Here is a 22,444-nt window from a genome sequence, read left to right as displayed (position 1 = left end):
ACTGCTATTCTTATATAGAAGTACAATATTTAAATATAATTTTAGTTTCATACTTTTTATGTCTCTCTTGTTTGTAGATTTGCAGCTGTACCACAAGCACTTTACCCCCTGAGGAATAAGTAAAGTTCTTTTAGATTTAGATTTATAAATCACAATTCCACAATTCCGAATTTTAAGTTTCGGAGTCGATCTACTGCAGTGGAGTCCTGAAGAGTTGGCTTCCAAATGAGCTCTTATTTTTCCTTCTCCTTTTATGTCTCTTAAAGCCATTTTGTCAGACTTCACATGAAAACAACCAATTTGCTGTCTGAAGGGCTGACGGCGGCAAATGAGCTACTAATCTTGTGGTTGACAGATGAGTGCGGTCGCAGCAGAGCTAAATTTAAGGATCTAGCCGCAGTCAACCTTAGTGTTTGCAGAGATCACAAAGGCAGAATGCATCAAACTGAGCTGAATAAGGAGAGACCCCGAAACCTTTACTCCGTCTTACCTCTACTTTATACATTTACAGTGTTTTACTTTGGGTTTTTGCAGGTTGACTTGAATTGATCAAAAAGTGAGAAACAACGTTCCTTTATTTGAAAAAAAAAGTGATAATTTTACATATTATTAAACCCAGTCCTCCTAATGCTGATTTTTTTTTTATAGCTTTGCCTTCATCATGCAATGCTAAGCTAAGTATCTGGCTGTAGAGTAAGCCACAGGAGCACTACAAGCTATATGTAGGTCAGGTGTAATCTTGGAAAAGCCGTCTTTGCATGTAACAGCCTCGAAAACATGTGTCTGTTGAAAATAAGCCGCAAACATTTGAAGTGTTAATAAAATTCCCAAAAGCGGGAAGCAAAGAGATTAATATTAGATTGACCTCATAATTGACCCAGTTAGTTTCTTAAACTTAATAAAGTTGAACTTTTAACATTTGTTAAAAGTAACTACTTTTAACTGTTATATTGTACTTAAAGTTTTTATTATCTATTACTCAGTTGTAATCTTTTTTTAATTTTACAGCCCATGTTTCTGAGAAATTTTATGTCTAATTGTGCCTGGAATTTTTATATCCACATTACATTTAGTTTAATATCTAATGCTTTGTTTTTACATCATTTGAAGTTCTTTGTGTTGCCCTGGTTAGATATGAAAAATGCTTTAACATTAAAGACTGACTAACAGAGTAGGGCTGTTGTAAACGAATATTTTAGTAATCGAGTAATCTATCGATTATTCTTATGATTAATCGAGTAATCGGATAAAAAAATAAAATAAAATGAAATATTGGTAAATCTGGCATAATACCGGTGTTACTATCAGATATCAATATCAGTCCAATTTTTCATATTTGAGCATCCCTAACAGTTGCTTTTTTGTAGTTTAGAAAACTAACCTGTAACAATAATAGCTCACTTTCTAAGTTAACCAGAAGAAAAGTTATAGAAAAATCTGAAATTATATTGAATTTAATAACAAAGAGGCAGGCTCACAAATGTGCTTATAAAAAATGTCTACAATCCAGCTTTTAGTTTATGTATTCATCTTCAGTGAGTTTAATAGATTAATTAAACTCACCTTGCCACCTAACCTGTCACGCTTTGGGTTTGAAAATACGGGAAATGCCGCCTGGAGTGGGAGGAGAGGGCGAATGAACGAACGTAAGATGGGGTGGAGGGGAGAAAATAGACCAGCGGACTGACGAACCGTTAGACCGGGGGACGAACACGGGGGGAAGCAATACGGGATATTTACGACACCTTCACTGGTCACACTCAGAAACTCATCTACCAGCCATGTACGATGCGCTCCGCCACCCGTTTCTTCAGACCGGGATATGAAATTTATTGTGCGGTTCGTCGGTAAAGCTACATTTACACGGTAAGCATCAGCTACTCAGCCGCCCGCCCTGTTCAGTCTATCGGCTCACCTCAGCGCTCTTCCCACCGTTCGCTTTCAACCAGCAGCCCCGGAGGAGAAATGCTGCCGTACTCCAGGCATTCCCCCAGTCATTTTAAGGATGCTTAATGGTTCCCCAAAAACGATAAAAAGTCGGGCATTATCATCAATCAATAAAATCCCCACGGGCCAATCTTGGAGATTGGACTTTATGCCGCTGAGACTTAGCTTTTGTCAACAACTCAGAGGCGGAAGTGAGAGCTCCGCGCAACGCAAATGAAGTCCCGGCCGGAACACGGTGCGCTAACTAATAAAACATAAATTAACGAAGCTTCGAGGCAGGTAAATTTTCCTCGAGGAATTTTAGTAATCGAGGTACTCGAACCATTCGAGGAATCGTTTCAGCCCTATAACAGAGTGTCAGCTGCTGCATTGGTTGAGGGAGATAACTGAGGCGAGGAAGAACTAGAGTCTCGTTCGTCATCCTGTCATTGCTCTGTGACTCAACAAATCATTTCTTGTATGTAAAGCTGCGAAATGTAACTTATGTAAAAAATGTTTTTTATGTATTTGCTAAAACTGTCACTGTGTCCTGGCAGTACGACACAAAACAGATAATCTGTGGAAAAAAGGAACTCCTCTGCCTTCTCCCTGTTGTGCTGCTGCTATCTGTAGACTAGACAAAATGGTCAGGAAAAAATAATCGGAGGCAGAAGGAGGGTCTTGGTGATGTCACTCACAGTTGTGTATGTGCTGCTCATTGTGCTAATAGCAGAGAAACAACCAAACATTACAAGAAAACTGTTTGTCTGCTGCCACCAGTGGACATGCTAAGTAGCCTGAGCATTCACGGCAGACTCAAATGTAATGAAATAGCTGTGGCAAAGCAGAGAGCAAGGGAGAGTGTGTGAGCAGCACATACATGAAGGTGATTGCTAGAGCTAAGACCCTCCTCATGACTCTGATTGGTTGTTTCTGACAGACTGGAGTATTTCTGCAAATGGCAGTGGGAGGAAGCCAATGAGCCAATTTTCTTTTTTTCTTTTTTTCCCACATACTATCTCATACTGTCAGGATGTGGTGGCAGTTTTAGAAAAAAAAAAGTTTTTTGTTTTTATAACTTACTGCAGCTGTAAGGTGTACCCTAGACTTCAGGACATCATGTACAGAAATGTACCTAAAAAGGCAATCAAAATTTTTTCCATAGCTTTCTTTCAGATATCTGGGAGGAAGTGCACAGCAACAGGTGGTGGCGGGTCACTGTTGTGTACCTTTGTACTACATAAAGTTGGATTAAATTCCGTTCTGATGTGGTGTCTCATTGGAAACAGAACGGCTCCATACAGCTAGCAATAAAAGAATGCTTATCTTGTAGAACCCGGACAAGCCCCCACTCCTCAAAGCATGCCTGATTCATTTTGACACACCTTAAATCAGTCAACAATCCACTGATAAAGACTTTTAATTCCAGTGAGTAATCGTCTGCTCATTTGTACGTTTACCTCTAGTCATTTAGTAAATCGTTTTTGTCTTAGAACAGCTTTCAAATTTAGAACATTTAGCTCTGAGTGCAGTAAGACGAGCTGATGTAAGCATCAAGAATGAAACCTACATAAAGGACAGAGTGCAGGGAAAAGACTAAAGAGGTGCCACGTAAGGAGAAGACCTCTTCTTTTTTCCATCTGTGGAACATGAAAGAGAGTTTTTGCTTTCTGAGGAGCTGAACTCCAATTAATTAAAAGGTCACATAGCTACGAGTAAGTCCCAAATAAATAAATAACGGGCCAAGTTGCATATCGAGTAATTGTGAGGCAGATGCAGCTGCAAAGTCTGCAAACAACATAAACACATTTCAAAAAATTCAGGATTAACTTGTCAATTCTTAATCCTTCACCTTAAGCTCTGCTCACAGATTTCACTAGTGATGTTTTGGTTTGAGATACAGTTTAAAATGTTCTGTGACGCCCTGGGTTCTGCTTTGTAGCTGTTGCTTTTCCTTCGCTGCACTATTCTCACGCAGGAAAAGGGCAAACAAATGCTGCGGTGATGAGAACTTACTCTGAAAATGTAATCAAAGCTGTTGTGTCCCGGCTCGAAGTGAAATCATTGAGTGAACAGAGTGACCCGTGCAGAGAGCGCTCATTGTACATGAGAAGCAGATGCTGGCTGTATAATGCACGCACTGCCCTTTCTTCCTGGATAAAATATGCATTGGCCTTTCACTTGAAGCTGTTCGCAGCCTGCACCACAAAAACTTTCTTTGTGAGAGCAAACTAAAACAGTTTGACAGGTAATGAGGAATTTCAACATAAAATGACCTCTTTCTGCTTTATTTTCAAGCACTCCGTGTTGTACGGACTTCTTTCCTCAGAAAACAAGTCGCTTCTCGTGCATCAGCTCGGTGTTTAAAACTCTGAACCGTCGCCCTCTGTCCCTCATCTTCCATTTATCGGAGATAAATGTTGGGCTCCAAAGTGGCACATGACTCCAAAGAGTCATCGCTCGACTGCTGTTACCGTGGAGATGGAACCAGGAATGTGCGGTGGGACAAAGTTGATTCTAGGTTGCTAAATGAATAACACACTTTCTCCTGTTAGAAGTATGTTGGACTTTCAGTCCATTAAATCTTTTTAAAGAAACATGGTGCTGCCTGCAGCACATGATGTGCCTCATTATGTGTTAATTTACTGCCATGTTGACATTCACCACTGAACTGCATGAATACGCTAAATAATTATAGATTTAAAAGAACATCTTCTTAAACGTATAGATTGTCACGTGCTCAGCCTTTTTCTTCATGGCTGTAGTTTCTTTTTCATAGTCTCAAGACGGGCAAGTTTAGACAAGCAGCTAAAAATAGATAAACCCATATACGTGTGAGCTGAATGACATGTTCTTAGCAACCTTGTTATATTTATTGACCTTTCAGACAAAAAAATTTGGCATCTCTCAAAATCAGAGTTGGCATTTCAGGCTTTTTAAAGATCAGTAATCAGCCAGAAAATGTCAATCAATGAGAACAAATGCATTCACATTTTACGTTTGCATTTTATTTTTTTATTCTGCAACAAAAGATATTCAATTATTCCACAGCTTTTTAGTCATCTTTTCAAGCAGCAATAATAATACTGGTGCTTCATTTTAAGAGTAATCATTTATTGAAATTAGTGATGTAAGGCTTGTTTAAGTTAGATATAAATTAATAAATCAATATTACAGTGTGAGAATAATTAGTAAAAAAATGGTTGGATTGTCCAATCTTTAGTCAATAGGTTCATCTGTAAATTTGACATGTTTGATTAACATATTTAGCTTTCTTCCATGAGACGGAAGCAATAATCAAACCACCATCTCTAAAATGAACTAAATAACAGGCTCTACATTTGTTAAATACACAGGGAAAACAAAGTACAAATTTAAAAACGTGTGTCTCTATAATTACACTTTTGGGGCTGTGTTGAAGTGATTGAGTCCTGTTACTGCTTTTGGCGTTGGCAGCAACCTGCAGACATCAAACATGTCTGTTATAAAAAGTTTCATAACACTGGTGTTTTTTGTGTTTTGGGGATTTTCTGTGTTTTGTGTGCAGATTGGTTGATGGATTGGACATAATGAATTATTCTTCCGAGAAACTATGTAATTGTATGGTGTTGGTGGAAAGGTTACATTTCATGTAATGCAATGATAATAGAGACGGGTATTTATAGAGAAACAAATCAATAGAGACTGCTCCGTGCAGTTAGAGACGTTAGTGTTGTGTTGGGAGTGAAAAGCAATCCTCAGAAAATAACATAACTGAGATGTTGTTACCAGAGGAACAACATCTCAGGTTGTTACTTAACCAAAAAAATACTTTAGAAGATTTTCAAGGAGACAAAATCTTCTAAAGTATTTTTGGTTTAGTTTCTAGTGCAAATATCTTAGTACCCTTGAAATAAGACAAAACTAACAAGTAACTTTTCAGCAAAGTATAAGAGCTTGTTTTAAGTAAATCATTTCTTAACACTCATTAAAAAGAAAAAGCTCCACTGGCAGATTATTTCACTATAACAAGACATTTTTCCCATAAGTGAAATAATCTGCCAGTGATTCTAGTACTTTTTAAAAAAAACAGTATTAAGCAATTATTCACTAAAAACAAGGTCCTAATAGTTACTTGTAAGTTAGTTTTGTCTTATTTCAAGTATGCTAAGATATTTGCATCAGAAGGTAGACAAAAAAACTTAAGACTATGTGATTTTTGCATGCAGGCTGGCAGTTTGCAGGGCTAAGAGGCGTACAGTTAAAGCCACTATGAAATACGGCAGTGATTTTCTGTTACTCAGACTTTTTCTTTCCAAAGCAGATTTACCAGGGTTGCATTAACAATGGAAGCTTTGTGTTTTCAACTAAATCTCCAACGCTATCTCAAGTGGAATTAAAGACATTCTTTAATATGGAAAATCCATTCAGTCATTTTATTGCAGATGTCTATCAATGCTTTTCTTTTTTTTATCTTGGCTTACTTAAGTCTACAAACTAATGATTATCATGCTCTTGTGGGATTATATATTTCAGAATTTCCATGACTGTTCATGTAAGGAACCTATACTGGCCCCAACTAGTTTATGAACCCCCTAAGACTTGCCACTGAATACTTTTCTAAAAAAAATAAACCCAACATTTCTATAAGTTAGCTGCTGACAGCCGGTTTTTGTCACATTGAACAGTGCCTGGTCATGCATGAAGTAGAAATGGCTCACTGATTCTAAAGGCTGTAGTACTTTGTCTGGTATGCAGAGAGAGATTTGAGAGACACGGTTTTATACGTCTCTTCATCATCTGTCAGATTATCTCTTTGACCAATCCCAATATTCTGACCTTTCTGTGCCCTGCAACCGGACCAGACCAACACATGCCAGTCATGTTACTCACATAAATGCTGCTTATGGTGGAGTAATGTCCAGCAGTTCAGGTTTACTAGCGGAGCATTTGATCTGCTTAGTGTAGCTTCAGTATAAAGTCAAAAATCGAATTAATGATTGTTAACCTGTTGACTGAATCTGCCACTGAACAGAAGTGGGAGGGAATCGGCAGACTTAATTTAGAGAGAATCCCATGGCTCACCGGCCACTTGGAATGAAAGTTTCATCAGCTCAGCACCTTCAGGAAGAGAGGAGGGATGACTGAGAGGGTTTGTTCTGGACAGAGGATGAAATGGGAGGGAAATCTGGATGCAAAAAGGCTTACAAGCAAGTCTAAAAAACAATCCCTTAGAGTAGAATTTCATCTTCACTAAAAATGTTCTGCAGTCATATATACTGGAAAAAGACATAATTTGATGGAGTCAGCTGTGCTAAATTTGTTTAAGTTGGTCTTCCTTAACAAGCACAGAAAGTCGTTGTTGTTTACTCGTATCTTTTGCAAGTGACTTAGAGTATTTGCTCCCTCACTAATACCTGGCATACACTGTACCGTGTCTGTTATTCCATTGACTAATGTTGGCCCAATTTGACATTTCAAAAGTACATTTGCTTAATGGAAACGCCAATTTTGAGAAAATTAGTTTTTTGATGAAAAGTTTTGGTGTTAAGATGTGGTGGTTTTTTTGGCCATATCGAAATAGTTTTATGTTTCTCATCACACTAGTCACATGATCAACAACGAGACGTACGTTGCCACTGGGGTAAACCATGAAGAAGACGACAACAGGAAATTGTTGGAGGATGACGGCTCGCACGTCTTTTAACGACTTATCAAGCAAACAAACTCACGCATGACTTTAATTGCATTGTTTAATGAAAACACAATTGCGAAAGAGTTTTTTAAATTTTTTTTTCTTTACATTAACAGGATATTGACAACATTTTGCGTTAATTTGTAATGGAAACACAGCTGATCTGATTTGCTGGAGTTCCGTAACTATTTCCAGTTTGCTGGATGCCAATGACTTTGTTTCTCCTTTGTCATTGGATCACTTTAAATCAGGACATGATTGTTTTTTAAGATCTCATAGCCTCCTTGATATTATCAGACAGGATCTGGTCACATTATTATTTGATTTTGCAGTCATAGAATTGGACCTGATTGTGTGGTTGTGAAAGTGAAAATAAACCACTTAATCACAGGTCATTTGTGATTTAACAAAGAGGCACATTTACTTTAACATGGTGCCAGATGAGATTTGAAAGCTTATATTCCCCTTTATAATTTTTCAGATTTTGGTTGTGTCATGTTCAAATATGTGTGATGAACCGAAACATTCAAGTGTGACAAAAAAGCAAGAAAGGAAGAAATGTGTAGGAGGATATAGAGGGGACTTGATGGCATAGCCGCTCTAACTTGGGCCTGGAGAAACTTCAAATCTACATTATGAAACAGGATTTAGAGAAAATCCCAGTCAGGGGGGATTTTTGGCCTCAGTACAACTAAGGAGATATACACATGGAAACCACCGTGTCAATATGCAAATATTCTTTTGCTTCAACATTTAGTTGATACAGAAAGAATAATCATGTTTCAAAAATAATTCCAGATCGGACAATTCACAATGTTATCATTTTGGTGATGATCTATTCAGAACAAACCTTTGATGTCATCCTTCCCACCTTTTACCTGACCTTTGACCCCAAACCCATCACAGTTTTACTGTTTTTGTAGACAGAGACTTTTGTAAAAAAAAAAATAAATAAAAATAGGGTGGAATGATATTAGGAAAACACAATTTATTAAACTTACTATTGAATGTTGCATGATGACAATATTCTCCCTGAAGCAATGAGATGCTAACGTTTAAATCAGACGTGGTTAAAAAGTGAATCCATCCAACTGGTCAAATATTTTATTGGCAGGCAGGATTTTATTGGACAGGATCTGAAATATAATAGCTGACCTAATACCTCTTTCAAGGAACTCTTTGTGATTATGCACACATTGATACTGCACTGACAGTTGTGATTAAATGTATTGTGCAGCTTTAATTGAAATTATGTTGTGACTTGGAGTAAGCCTGTCACAGTGAGCAATAAATCAATGAATTGTATTATAAATTAAAATGAACATGATCATTTCCATTTGGATAACAGTCATTAAAGAGATGTTCCACTTTAATTGAATGTTAAAAGAAGCAGGCATTTGAGAAATGCTGTAAACATTTGACACCTATTACAAAGTATAGAGTAGTTAGTTTGCACTACCTGACACTTTTGCCCATTTTCTCTGTCTAAGCTGAAAGATTATTATTATTCAAAATGCAATTTTATTATCTGAGACTTCAAAATCCATTTTAATTATTGTTGTTTCAGTTGTTTATTTGTTTTAATTTGGATATTTAAAATGTTTTCCTATTCCAGTGTTAAATGCCATTTAGAAATCTTTGACAGGGTGTACTTGCTTTAATATGCCGTTATTGTTATTATTAGTAGTAGTTGAAAATGGTCTCAAAATGACAATATCATTTTTTTATCGCAATAATTTCTTAAATATAAGCAAAATGTATTGGGAAGAACTTCAGAGAAGATCAGTTCTATGTGAACAAGCCCTAAAATAATCACATTAAAAAAGCTTTCCCTTAAGCGTAAAGTCTTTGCTTTAGATGATATTTTTCATATTTAACATCACAGAAGAATCTTGGAACATTCTTCAGATCCTTGAATTTTTCACCCATGTTAGGTATTTGCTGGTTTCAAATCCTTAAAACTCAGATATGACCCGCAGATATCTGGGAACTTGGGGGTGATGTGAAAACCAAGCTGCAGGGTAATAAGACACTAAGTTTAGGAGTCCTTCTATTACACTAGGCTCAACAACGAGGTAGAGGAATTTGAAACATTTTGCCAAGGCTTTGGGAAGGGGGCTAGGGGGGGGTGGCGCGATACTGAGAAAGTTTATGCAAGCATGTGAGCTGGAGGCCTGAGAGGGCACAGGAATGTGGGGTAGAGGTGAGCAGAATGAACTGACGTGGCTCAAAGAAAGCTCATTTACCGTCTTAAGCCCCTCAGTGAGCGGCGAGCTACATGTCCACTTATGTCTTGCAGCTCAGGAACTCACTCATATTGCACTGAGCATGGACTAAATTTTGAATTTTTCTTTACTGTGCAGCTGGGGGGGGCGGGGGGGTTATTTACTTGAATTTTTCTTTACTGTCCAGCTCCTGACATTCAACAAGCATCGAAAGGAAAGCGCCGTATTCAAAACAAATACCACTGCATTAAAATAATAGACTGTTGAGTTTTTATTGAATAAACGGCAGACTGTGTACACACAGTCGTAAAATACCTGCTGGTACTGATAGCTGAAAAATCTGCTGGCTGTCTGAGGTCTCAACGGCACCGCCGCTGCGCTCAAGTAGCTTTGAAGAACAAAGCCAGAGGGAAAAGAAAAGAGAAGGGAAAAAAAGCGGAAGGCAGTCTTGGCAGAGGCTTTTGCGTGGCCTGTTTCTTTTTCCTTGTGGCCTTAAGGCAGGTTTTGTTCATGCCTTACTGGGTAGGTTAGTATATGGGAAGGGTGTGACAACTAAATTCTTCAGATTCATCTTTCATCCGCTTTGTTAAAGACTGTTCCCTCCAGAAGGAGTTGCGGATAGATTTCAATATGTGCTTTTGCCTTCCTCATTATTTACTCCATTAAATGTGTGTGAACAAGAAAAAAAATAATCTTGGGATTCCTAAAAAAAAAATGCAATCAAATGACAAAAGTCACCTTCTAATTGTTGGAAGTTCAGGATTAAGTGATCATTTGTATTTTGACATTTTGTAAGCAAAAACTGATCTGTTGTAAAAGTAAAAGTATTTCACAACACCATTGTCTGTCACTTAAATCACTGAGCTCACAAGCTAATTGTACTCACTAATGCAAATTCACATCTTCACCTGGTAGATGTTTTTTTTCATATTTTTTTCTACTCATGTCTTTCTTATTAACATGTAAACTGACTTTTTCACTTTTATGTTGGAATCCATTTAATGTTCTGTCTTACTTCAAATACTGCATAGCCATGATCACACTATTATCAGCTTTGAGTGGCTAAGCCAGGATTCGATAGATGTTTTAGACGTGTCAAAAACATTCTGTGACAGTATTTATTTACTTCTACCCTACATTCCTTAATGTCATTATACCCTATGCAGTTGCTCTATCTGTGCTGATGAACAGCACAGGAGAATTTGCTGCCAACTGATCTTCATCTTGAACTTGACGGTTTACCAGCTCACAATAATACTTTCCATTGTGTATGTTGCTATGGTGGAAACAAGACTCACTGTCAGCTATTTTCATTGTCACTAACATGAGGATGGAGAAAACGAAAATGTCAGAAGCTACAAAGGAATCACTGTTTCTGTGAATCTCATCAACTTTTTCTAGGGAAAACGTGACGGCCGTGTTAGCCACAATTCAGTCACTCATTAACTGTTTAGACCATCAAACTTTTAGGTAAATGTCAGTAAGTATGGGTAAAAAACAAAAATATATTTGTGAATAGAAAATTATAATTTAAGAACCAAAGTGACAGCAGCTTATCTCTTACAAGTCTTTGCTTTTCTTATAAAGGGTGTAGATCCATATATGAGGTTGCAGTGTTAAGATATGAGTCACATGCCATACAATTACAAAACTATACTACTCTGTAATCTTCTAGACTATAGTAATCTTCCTGCATTTTAGATCTTTTTTTTTGTTTTAAAGTGGATTGATGTTTATTTAATTATAAAAGTGATGTTTTTTAATTAGAATTAGATTGCTTTTAACAGCTCATGAAAAGTGTTGAAAGAATGCATGATCGACACCAGGGCTTTAAGAAAACTTTGTGTACAGAGTCTTCTCATTTGCATGATGGTTGTGCTGGCACTTCCTATCGTTGCCAAGGTGCTCTTAACATTATGGCAGTTATTTTATTTTATTTCTTTTGAGCTGACTCTTTTTGCCTGGCTACATTTTGTCTTGCATCCCTTTTTTGAGAGAACCATAATGATGACTGATGATGAGATAGGATAGCAGGACTAAACGTGGGAAAGATAAATTGAAGCAGCTCCGTAGAATAAATGAGCCTTATTCCTCTCATGAGATAAATTTCAGAATTTTGTGACATGTCATGTGGAGTATATCTCTTTAAAAATATCCATTACCAACGGCTTAAAGTTTGTGTGCATCACATTTCATTTCCGTAAGTTGTAGTGGGCAAACAAAGGCCGGAGCACAATTGAGATGCTCTTTGTAAGCTATCGGAAATGTGTTTTTTATGGTCTTCTGGAGGCTCCTTATCTAAGCCACCAGTGACTGGAAAGGTCCTAATGGACAAAACCCAGCAACTGAAATTGAAAAACACATATCTGCTAACAATACTCTCCCATAGCAGGATTCATTTTTATTAGCCTCAGATAACAGCTCACTCAAACACAACCATAAATTTCTTTTGCAATTTATGGAGGTTATTCAAGTGCTTTGACTAACAAAGGCCTTTAAAGGAACACTGACAGGGCCTCCATTGTCTTGCAGATATAATAGAAATTTTATTATGCCTTCATGACTGTACTTTGTCTTTGTTGAAAAAAAATGGAGACCTTCAAGTTCAATGTTATCTGGGTAATAAACCTTTGTAATAATAGTGATAGTTTTTCAGTAATTTAAGAGCTTTGCATGTGGTGCTGCGTTTCCCAAGGATGGAAAATAACATTTTATCAGTTTAACCTCTGCAGAGGTTTATGCTCACTGAGACCTGACTCACTTTATTATATATATATATATATATATATATATATATATATATATATATATATATATATACAGGTGCTGGTCATAAAATTAGAATATTGTGATAAAGTTCATTATTTTCCATAATGTCATGATAAAAATTAAATTGTCATATATTTTAGATTCATTGCACACCAACTGAAATATTTCAGGTCTTTTATTGTTTTAATTTTGATGATTTTGGCAAACAGCTCATGAAAACCCAAAATCCCTGTCTCAAAATATTAGAATATTATGAAAAGGTTCTCTGAACGAGCAATAAAAATAATCATCTGAATCAACAAAGTAACTCTAAACACCTGAAAAAGATTCCTGAGGCCTTTAAAAACTCCCAGCCTGGTTCATTACTCAAAACCGCAATCATGGGTCAGACTGCTGACCTGACTGCTGTCCAGAAGGCCATCACTGACATCCTCAAGCAAGAGGGTGAGAAACAGAAAGAAATTTCTGAACGAATCGGCTGTTTGCAGAGTGTTATATCAAGGCACCTCAGTGGGAAGTCAGTAGGAAGGAAAAAGTGTGGCAGAAAACGCTACACAACGAGAAGAGGTGACCGGACCCTGAGGAAGATTGTGGAGAAGGGCCGATTCCAGACCAAATTAAATTTTCATCTCCATAAAACTTTTCAGCAGATGGAAGCATGAAGTGCTCCAAAATCTCCTGATAGCTGCTGCATTGACCTTTCCCTTGATAAAACCCAGTGGACCAACACCAGCAGCTGACATGGCACCCAGACCATCACTGACTGTGGGTACTTGACACTGGACTTCTGGCATTTTGGCATTTCCTTCTCCCCAGTCTTCCTCCAGAGTCTGGCACTTTGATCTCCGAATGACATGCAAAGTTTGCTTTCATCCAAAAAAAGTACAGTGGTCCAAAGTGCTGCTTCTCTGTAGCCCAGGTCAGGCGCTTCTGCCGCTGTTTCTGGTTCAAAAGTGGCTTGACCTTTGACCTGGGGAATGCGGCACCTGTAGCCCATTTCCTGCACACGCCTGTGCACAGTGGCTCTGGATGTTTCTACTCCAGACTCAGTCCACTGCTTCCCCCAAGGTCTGGAATCGGCCCTTCTCCACAATCTTCCTCAGGGTCCGGTCACTTCTTCTCGTTGTGTAGCGTTTTCTGCCACACTTTTTCCTTCCTACTGACTTCCCACTGAGGTGCCTTGATATAACACTCTGCAAACAGCCGATTCGTTCAGAAATTTCTTTCTGTTTCTCACCCTCTTGCTTGAGGATGTCAGTGATGTCCTTCTGGACAGCAGTCAGGTCAGCAATCTGACCCATGACTGCGGTTTTGAGTAACGAACCAGGTTGGGAGTTTTTAAAGGCCTCAGGAATCTTTTTCAGGTGTTTAGAGTTACTTTGTTGATTCAGATGATTATTTTTATTGCTCGTTCAGAGAACCTTTTCATAATATTCTAATTTTTTGAGACAGGGATTTTGGGTTTTCATGAGCTGTTTGCCAAAATCATCAAAATTAAAACAATAAAAGACCTGAAATATTTCAGTTGGTGTGCAATGAATCTAAAATATATGACAATTTAATTTTTATCATGACATTATGGAAAATAATGAACTTTATCACAATATTCTAATTTTATGACCAGCACCTGTATATATATATATATATATATATATATATATATATATATATATATATATATATATATATATATATATATATATATATATCTACGAGAGGACCACAGCAACCTCCCTGAACAAGCCCCGGTAACCATCACTGTGGCAGATGTCCAAGAAAGAGTCTCGGGTATGAAAAACTGGACAGCACCAGGGTCTGACATGATCCATGCCTACTGGCTAAAGAAACTCACTGCCCTCCATGAGCGACTGGCAGCTCAACTGAACCAGCTGCTACAGAATGGGACTCACCCTGAATGGTTAACTGAAGGGCGCACAATCCTGATCCAGAAGGATCCATCAAAGGGTTCAGTCCCATCCAACTATCGGCCAATAACCTGTCTCTCTACAACATGGAAGCTCATGTCAGGCATCATAGCGGCTAAGATAAGCGGACACATGGATAAATACATGAGCACGGCACAGAAGGGCATCGGCATAAATAGTAGAGGAGCCAAACACCAACTCCTTGTAGACCACACAGTCGCCCGAGACTGCAAAACCCGACACACCAACCTGTGCACCGCTTGGATTGATTACAAGAAAGCCTATGACTCAATGCCACACACCTGGATCATTGAATGCTTAGAGATGTACAACATCAATAGGACTCTAAGAGCCTTCATTGCAAACTCGATGGGGCTGTGGAAAACCACCCTTGAAGCCAACTGCAAACCACTTGCACAAGTGTCCATCAAATGTGGCATATACCAAGGAGATGCTCTGTCCCCACTGCTGTTCTGCATAGGCCTGAACCCCCTCAGCCAAATCATCAACAAGACTGGCTACGGATACCGACTTAAGAATGGGGCCACAATCAGTCACCTCCTCTACATGGATGACATCAAGCTGTACGCCAAGAGCGAGCGAGACATCGACTCACTGATCCACACCACCAGGATCTACAGCACTGACATTGGGATGTCATTCGGACTAGAGAAGTGTGGCCGGATGGTTACAAAGAGAGGGAAGGTCGTCCGCACAGAAGGGGTCTCACTCCCAGAGGGAACGATAGCAGACATAGAGCACAGCTACAAGTACCTGGGAATACCACAAGCAAATGGCAACCTCGATGAGGTCACAAGGAAAGGAGCCACAGCCAAATACCTCCAACGAATAAGGCAAGTCCTGAGAAGCCAGCTCAATGGCAAGAACAAGATCCGTGCAATAAACAGCTATGCCTTACCAGTAATCAGATACCCTGCCGGAATAATTAGCTGGCCAATGGAAGAGATGAAGGCCACGGATGTTAAGACTCGGAAGCTACTAACCATGCATGGAGGGTTCCACCCCAAATCCAGCACCCTGAGACTGTACACGAGCCGTAAGGAAGGAGGCAGAGGACTAGTGAGTGTGAGAGCCACTGTCCAGGATGAGACATCCAAGATCCATAAATACACCAAGGACAAAGCCTCAACGGACGATGTGCTCAGCGAATGTCTCAGGCAATGGGGAACAGAGGACGAGGTGCTGGAGGAACCATCATGGGAAGACAAGCCCCTGCATGGGATGTACCACCGACAAATAACTGAAGTGGCTGATATCAGGAAATCCTACCAATGGCTGGAGAAAGCTGGACTCAAGGACAGCACGGAGGCCCTCATCCTGGCCGCCCAGGAACAGGCCCTAAACACCAGAGCAATAGAAGCTCAGATCTACCACACCAGACAAGACCCAAGGTGTAGGTTGTGCAAGGAGGCCTCTGAGACAGTCCAGCACATAACAGCAGGGTGCAAGATGCTGGCAGGGAAAGCGTACATGGAACGACATAACCAAGTGGCGGGCATAGTGTACAGGAACATCTGTGCAGAATATGGACTGGAAGCCCCGAGGTCAAAATGGGGGACACCCCCAAAGGTGGTGGAGAATGACCGAGCTAAGATCCTGTGGGACTTCCAGATCCAGACAGACAAGATGGTAATGGCGAACCAACCGGACATTGTGGTGGTGGATAAAGAACAGAGGAAAGCCGTTGTGGTGGATGTAGCAATACCAAGTGACCACAACATCAGGAAAAAGGAGCATGAGAAACTGGAGAAATACCAGGGCCTCAGAGAGGAACTGGAGAAGGCCTGGAAGGTGAAGACCACAGTGGTGCCTGTGGTCATCGGGGCCCTCGGGGCAGTCACCCCCAAACTGGAGCAGTGGCTCAAACAGATCCCAGGAACAACATCAGACATCTCAGTCCAGAAATGTGCAGTTCTAGGCACAGCCAAGATACTGCGCAGAACCCTCAAGCTCCCAGGCCTCTGGTAGAGGACCCGAGCTCAGAGGATGAAAGAGACCACCCACGGAGGGTGAGAGGGGAATTTTTTTTTTTATATATATATATATATATATATATATATATATATATATATATATATATATATATAGTCACATGATAGTAATTAGTTGACCTGATTAAAAAATGTGACAGTGGAAAATTGCTCAAAATTTAAATGAAAAAAATTCTCTACTACAGTGATAAAAATTCAGATGGTCTTTCTACATTTTCAAATTAGATGATATTATCTAATCAGCACCTTTCAAAGTAAACTAATAAACTATAAATTGTTACAATATATAGATTATATAGATGTATAGACCCTGGAAAACTTATATCACAACCCATTTCCATTTATTGGGCTTTGGCTTCCTTTTAGGGCCAATTATATTTATTAAATATATTATAACCTAATAACAAAAAATATTTGAGTGATCTACTGGTAGATGTTATTTACTGAGGTAAAAAGAAACAACTTCCCGTACACTAGACTGATGTCAAATGTTGCAAAAGGCTGGTATGAACTTACATATTGGTTGACGCAAAACATCCAAAAAGGAAACTTCTTTAACTGCAGAAGTACCAAAATTCATAAGCCACTAGCAGCATTGTTGTTGCCATAGTAACTTTTTTACGTTATGCCATGCTGCTTTGTCTTTAATTTATTATAGGAAAAACAAACTTTTCTTGTTCCGTTTAGGGCAAAGTTGTGGAATTATGTTGTGAAGTAATATTTGTGCTTGTCTTATCAGTGATCACCCTGAAAATATTCCTGTCAATTGAACAAATCTTTATTGGAGGGTTGCTATGTTTAATGTAGATAAAAACCATAACATGTTATGTAGGTCTTTCACAGGTAATGGAATAAATGATGTTAGGAAATAAAAAGTGCAGTCACTGAAAAAAACTTTTTATTTACCAAAAATCATTGTGAATGTTGTTAAAAATGTATGGAACATTAAAGAATATTGCACTTTTTTATGGGAACTCAGAATTTCTCCTCTCTTTTTTTTTTTGCTGCTGTTCTGGTTTTATAATACATGAATTTTTTTTCCTGCAATTTACATACTTGTGAATTTGCCTATTTGGTCATAATCGCTCCAGTTTCATATTGTCAATGGTATAAGCAAATTCTGAGAAATGTCCTCTGTCTTTTCTACACCTACTCACACTTATCCGTCCCCATGCTAGCATGTGCCTGCTGAGCACCCGATGAGTGCTTCCCCAAGTGGAGTTGGACAGAGATTAAAAGTACAAAAGTAAAAGCAAATTCACTGACGTGAACTTTGCTTTTAGCTTTTCCAAAAGAAAGATCAACAATCCACTTTAACGGTGCTGGTCACATTCAAACATCTCTCTCCATTGATTGAGAGTCAGTGGCAGCTATAAGATCAGTAATGTGTGGCATCCATCAAGCACACAGTTGTCCAGTTCTGTGTCACATACATTTCTTTCACGTCGGAGGAGCTGCTCATTCAGCAGTGCATTCAGCCATTGTCATCCCATACCACTCATATGTGTGTTTGAAAGCTATTTTGTTTGCTCAGCTGAAGGTTGGAGCCCCTTCATGGCAGGGAAATGTAAACAGGAGAGCAATGACTGGTAGTTGTTTATGTGCTACCTTGACATGTTGCAATTCCTTTTCATGTCCAGAACCACCTTTTTTTTTCAGTTTTGTGTATTGCTGAAAATAAGCAGTAGAGATATGATGCAAACTCCAAAGATGATTAATTCTCTGTTTGTCTCTATGCCTTAGGTGTCATTCGAACACAAGAACTGCTGGATCATGAGACGACCCCCCACTACTGGCTAACGGTCTATGCGATGGATCGTGGTGTGGTGCCCCTCTCAGCTTTTGTTGAGGTCTACATCGAAGTCCAGGATGTCAACGACAACGCACCGCAGACATCTGAACCTGTCTACTACCCCTCTGTCATGGAGAACTCCCCAAAAGACGTGTCGATCATCCAGATTAATGCAGCTGATCCTGACTCGAAGGCCAGCGACAGGCTCAGCTACAGGATCACCAGTGGGAATCCACAGGGCTTCTTTGCCATCAACACCAAAACCGGTAAGATTGCAGTTTCACCACCAAAATTAAGACTATTGTTCACCCAGTGGTTGCTGTCCCGTGTCACAGGACACTATCCCCATTCTTCAGCCAGCTACTGATCTGTTTAAAACTTAGCGACCGGCGCAGGAAAATGAGACTATTGACTTGTGTTAGTTTTGGAGAGTCTAGTGACTAGCATACCAAGGCTAGTCACCCACAGGATTCCCTTCTTCCTCTGCTAGCCCAGATAAAATAGTGCTAACAGTGGGTAAGCTGGTGTTAGCATTGGCTACCTCCTTGTCACAGCAGACTAGATCCGTGCCAAAGCCAGCTACCCATCTGATTAATAGCAGGTCGGCACCACTTACTAAGTGGCCTGGGCTGGCAAATGAGAAGGAGAGCGCTAAGCTGCGTTAGCTTTGGAGAGGCTGGTGACTAGCATCGATCTGCTGAAACTTAAGCCGCAATTGGAAGCCAACTTCAGCTCCGTGTTATACATGTTTACAGATATTGTATGACAACCATTTTTTCATGATAAACCTAGAGTCGTGAGTGACTGGTGGACATGTGCTGGTTACCTCCCTATTGAACGCTAGGTGCACAATAAGTGCATTTTGGCGGTGAGACAGCACCATGGTCTCAGTGTCAGACTCATAGACATGGTTTTATGGAATCTGGGGTAAAGATGTGAAAAGCAGACATTTCCAAGAATCCATGTACATGTGGTTTAATTTATTAATAACTACACGATCTTAAACTCCAGATGTCAGCTATTTCTGTGTCAGTGGTCGTATCATCAATTGAGATGTCCGCAGATAAAATGAACCTGAAATAGCTCTTCAGCTTCTTTAAAGGCCTTGAATGCAGCGGACATAATGAGCTCTTTACTGTGTGTGACATGGATCACAACTCCAGGCGACAGGCATCAGTCAAGCTGCTGGTTGTTTGCTTTTAAAACTTTGCGCCGTCTGAGCAGCGTATTTTTACCCACAACAAGAGCGGGCTGAACCTTTGGGGGTTTTTTTTCACTCTGACACTCTAAAGTGTGTTCTCACATGGTTCTCTGGAAGTGATGTCACGATTAATATTTCAGTGAGTTCTTTTAAAGCAGATCAGGCTGCTTGTGTTTTGTGGTAGAGCAGGAGAAAGTGCTCTTGATAGATGGAAAGTGAAGCTTCATGTAAAGACAGACTTCTCTGATAAATCCACATGTTTTTAAAGCTACGGAGAAGATATGTAATTTATTAAGACTACTGGCTTGTTTAGGAAACGCTAGCCTTTCCTGCCTGTAGCATTTATATGATACATTGAGTGCCATAATGTCCCAAAAGCCCAGCTGAAGTATGAATTACCTTTGTATTGACTTAACAGTTGGGCTTAAAAGAAGAAGATTTCTATGTTTTCTCAGATTATTTATGACAAGAAAACAGATTAATCAGAATTTTTAACAATTAAATTAAAAAGTTATGGAACCAACAGACAAAAATCAAGTTTACTGCATTGTAAAAAACAAAACAAAACGGTATTTTACCGTAAATTAAATATGTTTTTTTTACAGCGTATAAACTAGCTGATGCTACTGATTCAATAAAACAAAAGTAAATAAGTAAACTAAATCTACTGACTACTTATCGACTATAAAACAATAAAGTTTTATCAATCAAAACTGACCTTAGGGACATAGAGTTTATAATCTCTCAAAATCCCAAAAAGCTACAAGTAAGGCCAGAATTATTCATACCCTTGGCAGGATTATTGATCTTTTAATTTTACCAGCATATTTCTGCTGACTGGAAGTAAGATTATGGTTTTTGGCACAGCCAGCCAGTCCTGACCTGAATCTGACAGTTGATGCTGAATGCTAAAGATTAAGGTGACAGGAGGCCTTCCAAACTCAAAGATCTGGAGCTTGAAAACCAAAGATAAATCATCTACATACCAGTGAAAAAAGCTGCTCATATTTTTATACTGATTATCCATCCATCTATTATCATATACGTTTATCCTATTGGAGACACCAGGGATGCTGGTGCCCATCTCCAAGTATGGGATCTTATGGATTCAGAAAGTTGTTAAAAACAAACAGAACTTTACTCAAAATTTGAAAACTTAGCAGAAACTTAACAAATTTGGAAGACAAAAACACACATTTCCCCAAGTCGCAAGAGCTTCTGAGGAAGGAGACGTCACGAGGAACTCTTTAGCCAATCAGAAGTGGTGATGTGTTTAAAAGAAAAAAACGTTTGACCACAAAATCTGTACTTTTTTCACATCCACTGAGAGACACAACTGTATGTGGCTGCAAAGTATGAACAGCGACCTTCATAACTGTAGTTGTGTTTGTTATATAAGCAAAAATGGCTTGGCAGTTTGGAAGGTCAGAAAAACACCAATTCTTTTCAGATTCTCTTTCAAGAGAGACACTCTAAAGGCTAATCCAAAGCTTCCAGTGGGGTTAAATCTGAAGTGGGCAGGAGGACAAAGAGGCTGTGCAGAGAAAGGTTAAAATTATGAGCTGTGTGCTGCAGCCCACTTGGTTGAATGCAGCTGATCAGGAAGCTGAAAGCAGGAGGGTGTGTGTGTGTGTGTATGTGTGTGTGTGCGTGTGCGTGCGTGCGTGCGTGTGTGTGTGGAGGGGTGGGGGGTGCAGAGCAGCAGTTGCTCCAGTTTGTCCTCGCTGATGTGTGTGGTCTTGTTTCTCAAGGTAGTCACATCAACAAACTGGAGGTATTTTTGTTGGAAGTGGCGAAGGGAATTTTCGGACCAAATAAGGATTCATTATTTAAGTTACCTCCCAAAACAGACTTGCAGAGATTCTGCACTCTCCACGACAGGCAGGAAAAGAAAAAAAAAAGATAAAGAATAAAGAGACATGAGGACTTTCCAGTTTGCACATATGGTTCGTGTTCTGTCTGCATGCATAAAAAAGCTCAGCTTAGGCATGCTGATAAAAGTAATAATAAATGTATATATCTGCTAAAAAAAACAATTTCAAAGCTTTTGAGAAATGTACTTAGATTTTTCTGTTTATATTGAGAATCAACCCAGGATAAAATGAGATTATGGCATGAACAATTATTGACTCATATCTATCCACAGATATCACATTGTGTTTGGATTTCTCCTGAAACAGGCTTTCTTTGTTAGTGCTAACAGATTTTCATAAACCATCACTTATTCCTACCCCACATATAGATTTCAGATTATGTAATGAAGTCCCTGCTCACTTCCACCGTAGGCAAAATATCTTTACACTGAAATTTTTAAATCTACTAAATCTTTTATGACTGTCAGAGGAGCTCACTGAACAAAGGAAAAAAGAAAACATAACATAGGAGCAGAAGGATAACGCCTATTCATGCATGTCAAAGCATGTTTAAACTTTTATCTGCGGGATACCAGCGAGTTTGACTAACACTGGTTCACAGAGAGGAAGCCTCACTGAATCACTGCTCTCTCTCTGAGATTTAGTTCTTTTTTTTTTTTTTTTGCGAGTCTGCTGCATGGAGCAAAGTGTTGGAAAACTAAAGAAGACGGTAACAAGTACAAGATTTACTTTACAATAGGAATTTAGAGTCAGAGCCTTTTCACATTTAGTCATGTTACAAGAATCAATTCACTTTTAGGGATTTTCTGCCATTGACTATAACATTCATTTTTGGGGGAAAAAAAAAATAATGTTTGAATAATTGTTTCTCCCCCAAAATATATTTATATTCACACCGTCTCTCTTAACGCTAAATAAAATGTAGTTGCCTCATTAGTAAAGGTTGTTGGCCTGTGTGCAATTTAATCTCAGTAGAAATAAAGCTGTTCTGTGAAGCCCTGTTAGTTAACATCAGTTAACATCCTGGAGCCCAGCGGACAGGGCAG

The 22,444-nt window shown here is 39.1% G+C and overlaps 1 protein-coding gene across 3 annotated transcripts in view; it reads left to right on the top strand.

Annotated features, from left to right (window-relative positions):
- The window catches only part of fat1a (FAT atypical cadherin 1a), a 101,896-nt gene that overhangs the window by 10,528 nt on the left and 68,924 nt on the right, over positions 1 to 22,444 (top strand). For all 3 annotated transcript variants that reach the window (XM_088008731.1, XM_088008729.1, XM_088008735.1), the window contains one exon: positions 18,275 to 18,589. In XM_088008731.1, coding sequence (XP_087864857.1) covers positions 18,275 to 18,589 — 315 coding nt within the window. The remainder of the gene's footprint in view (positions 1 to 18,274; positions 18,590 to 22,444) is intronic.

Source organism: Poecilia mexicana, unplaced genomic scaffold (genome assembly GCF_051168715.1).
Source record: "Poecilia mexicana isolate PSO_F unplaced genomic scaffold, ASM5116871v1 scaffold_2, whole genome shotgun sequence".
In the NCBI taxonomy this organism is placed as follows: domain Eukaryota; kingdom Metazoa; phylum Chordata; class Actinopteri; order Cyprinodontiformes; family Poeciliidae; genus Poecilia; species Poecilia mexicana.
This window is presented reverse-complemented; position numbering and strand designations above follow the sequence as displayed.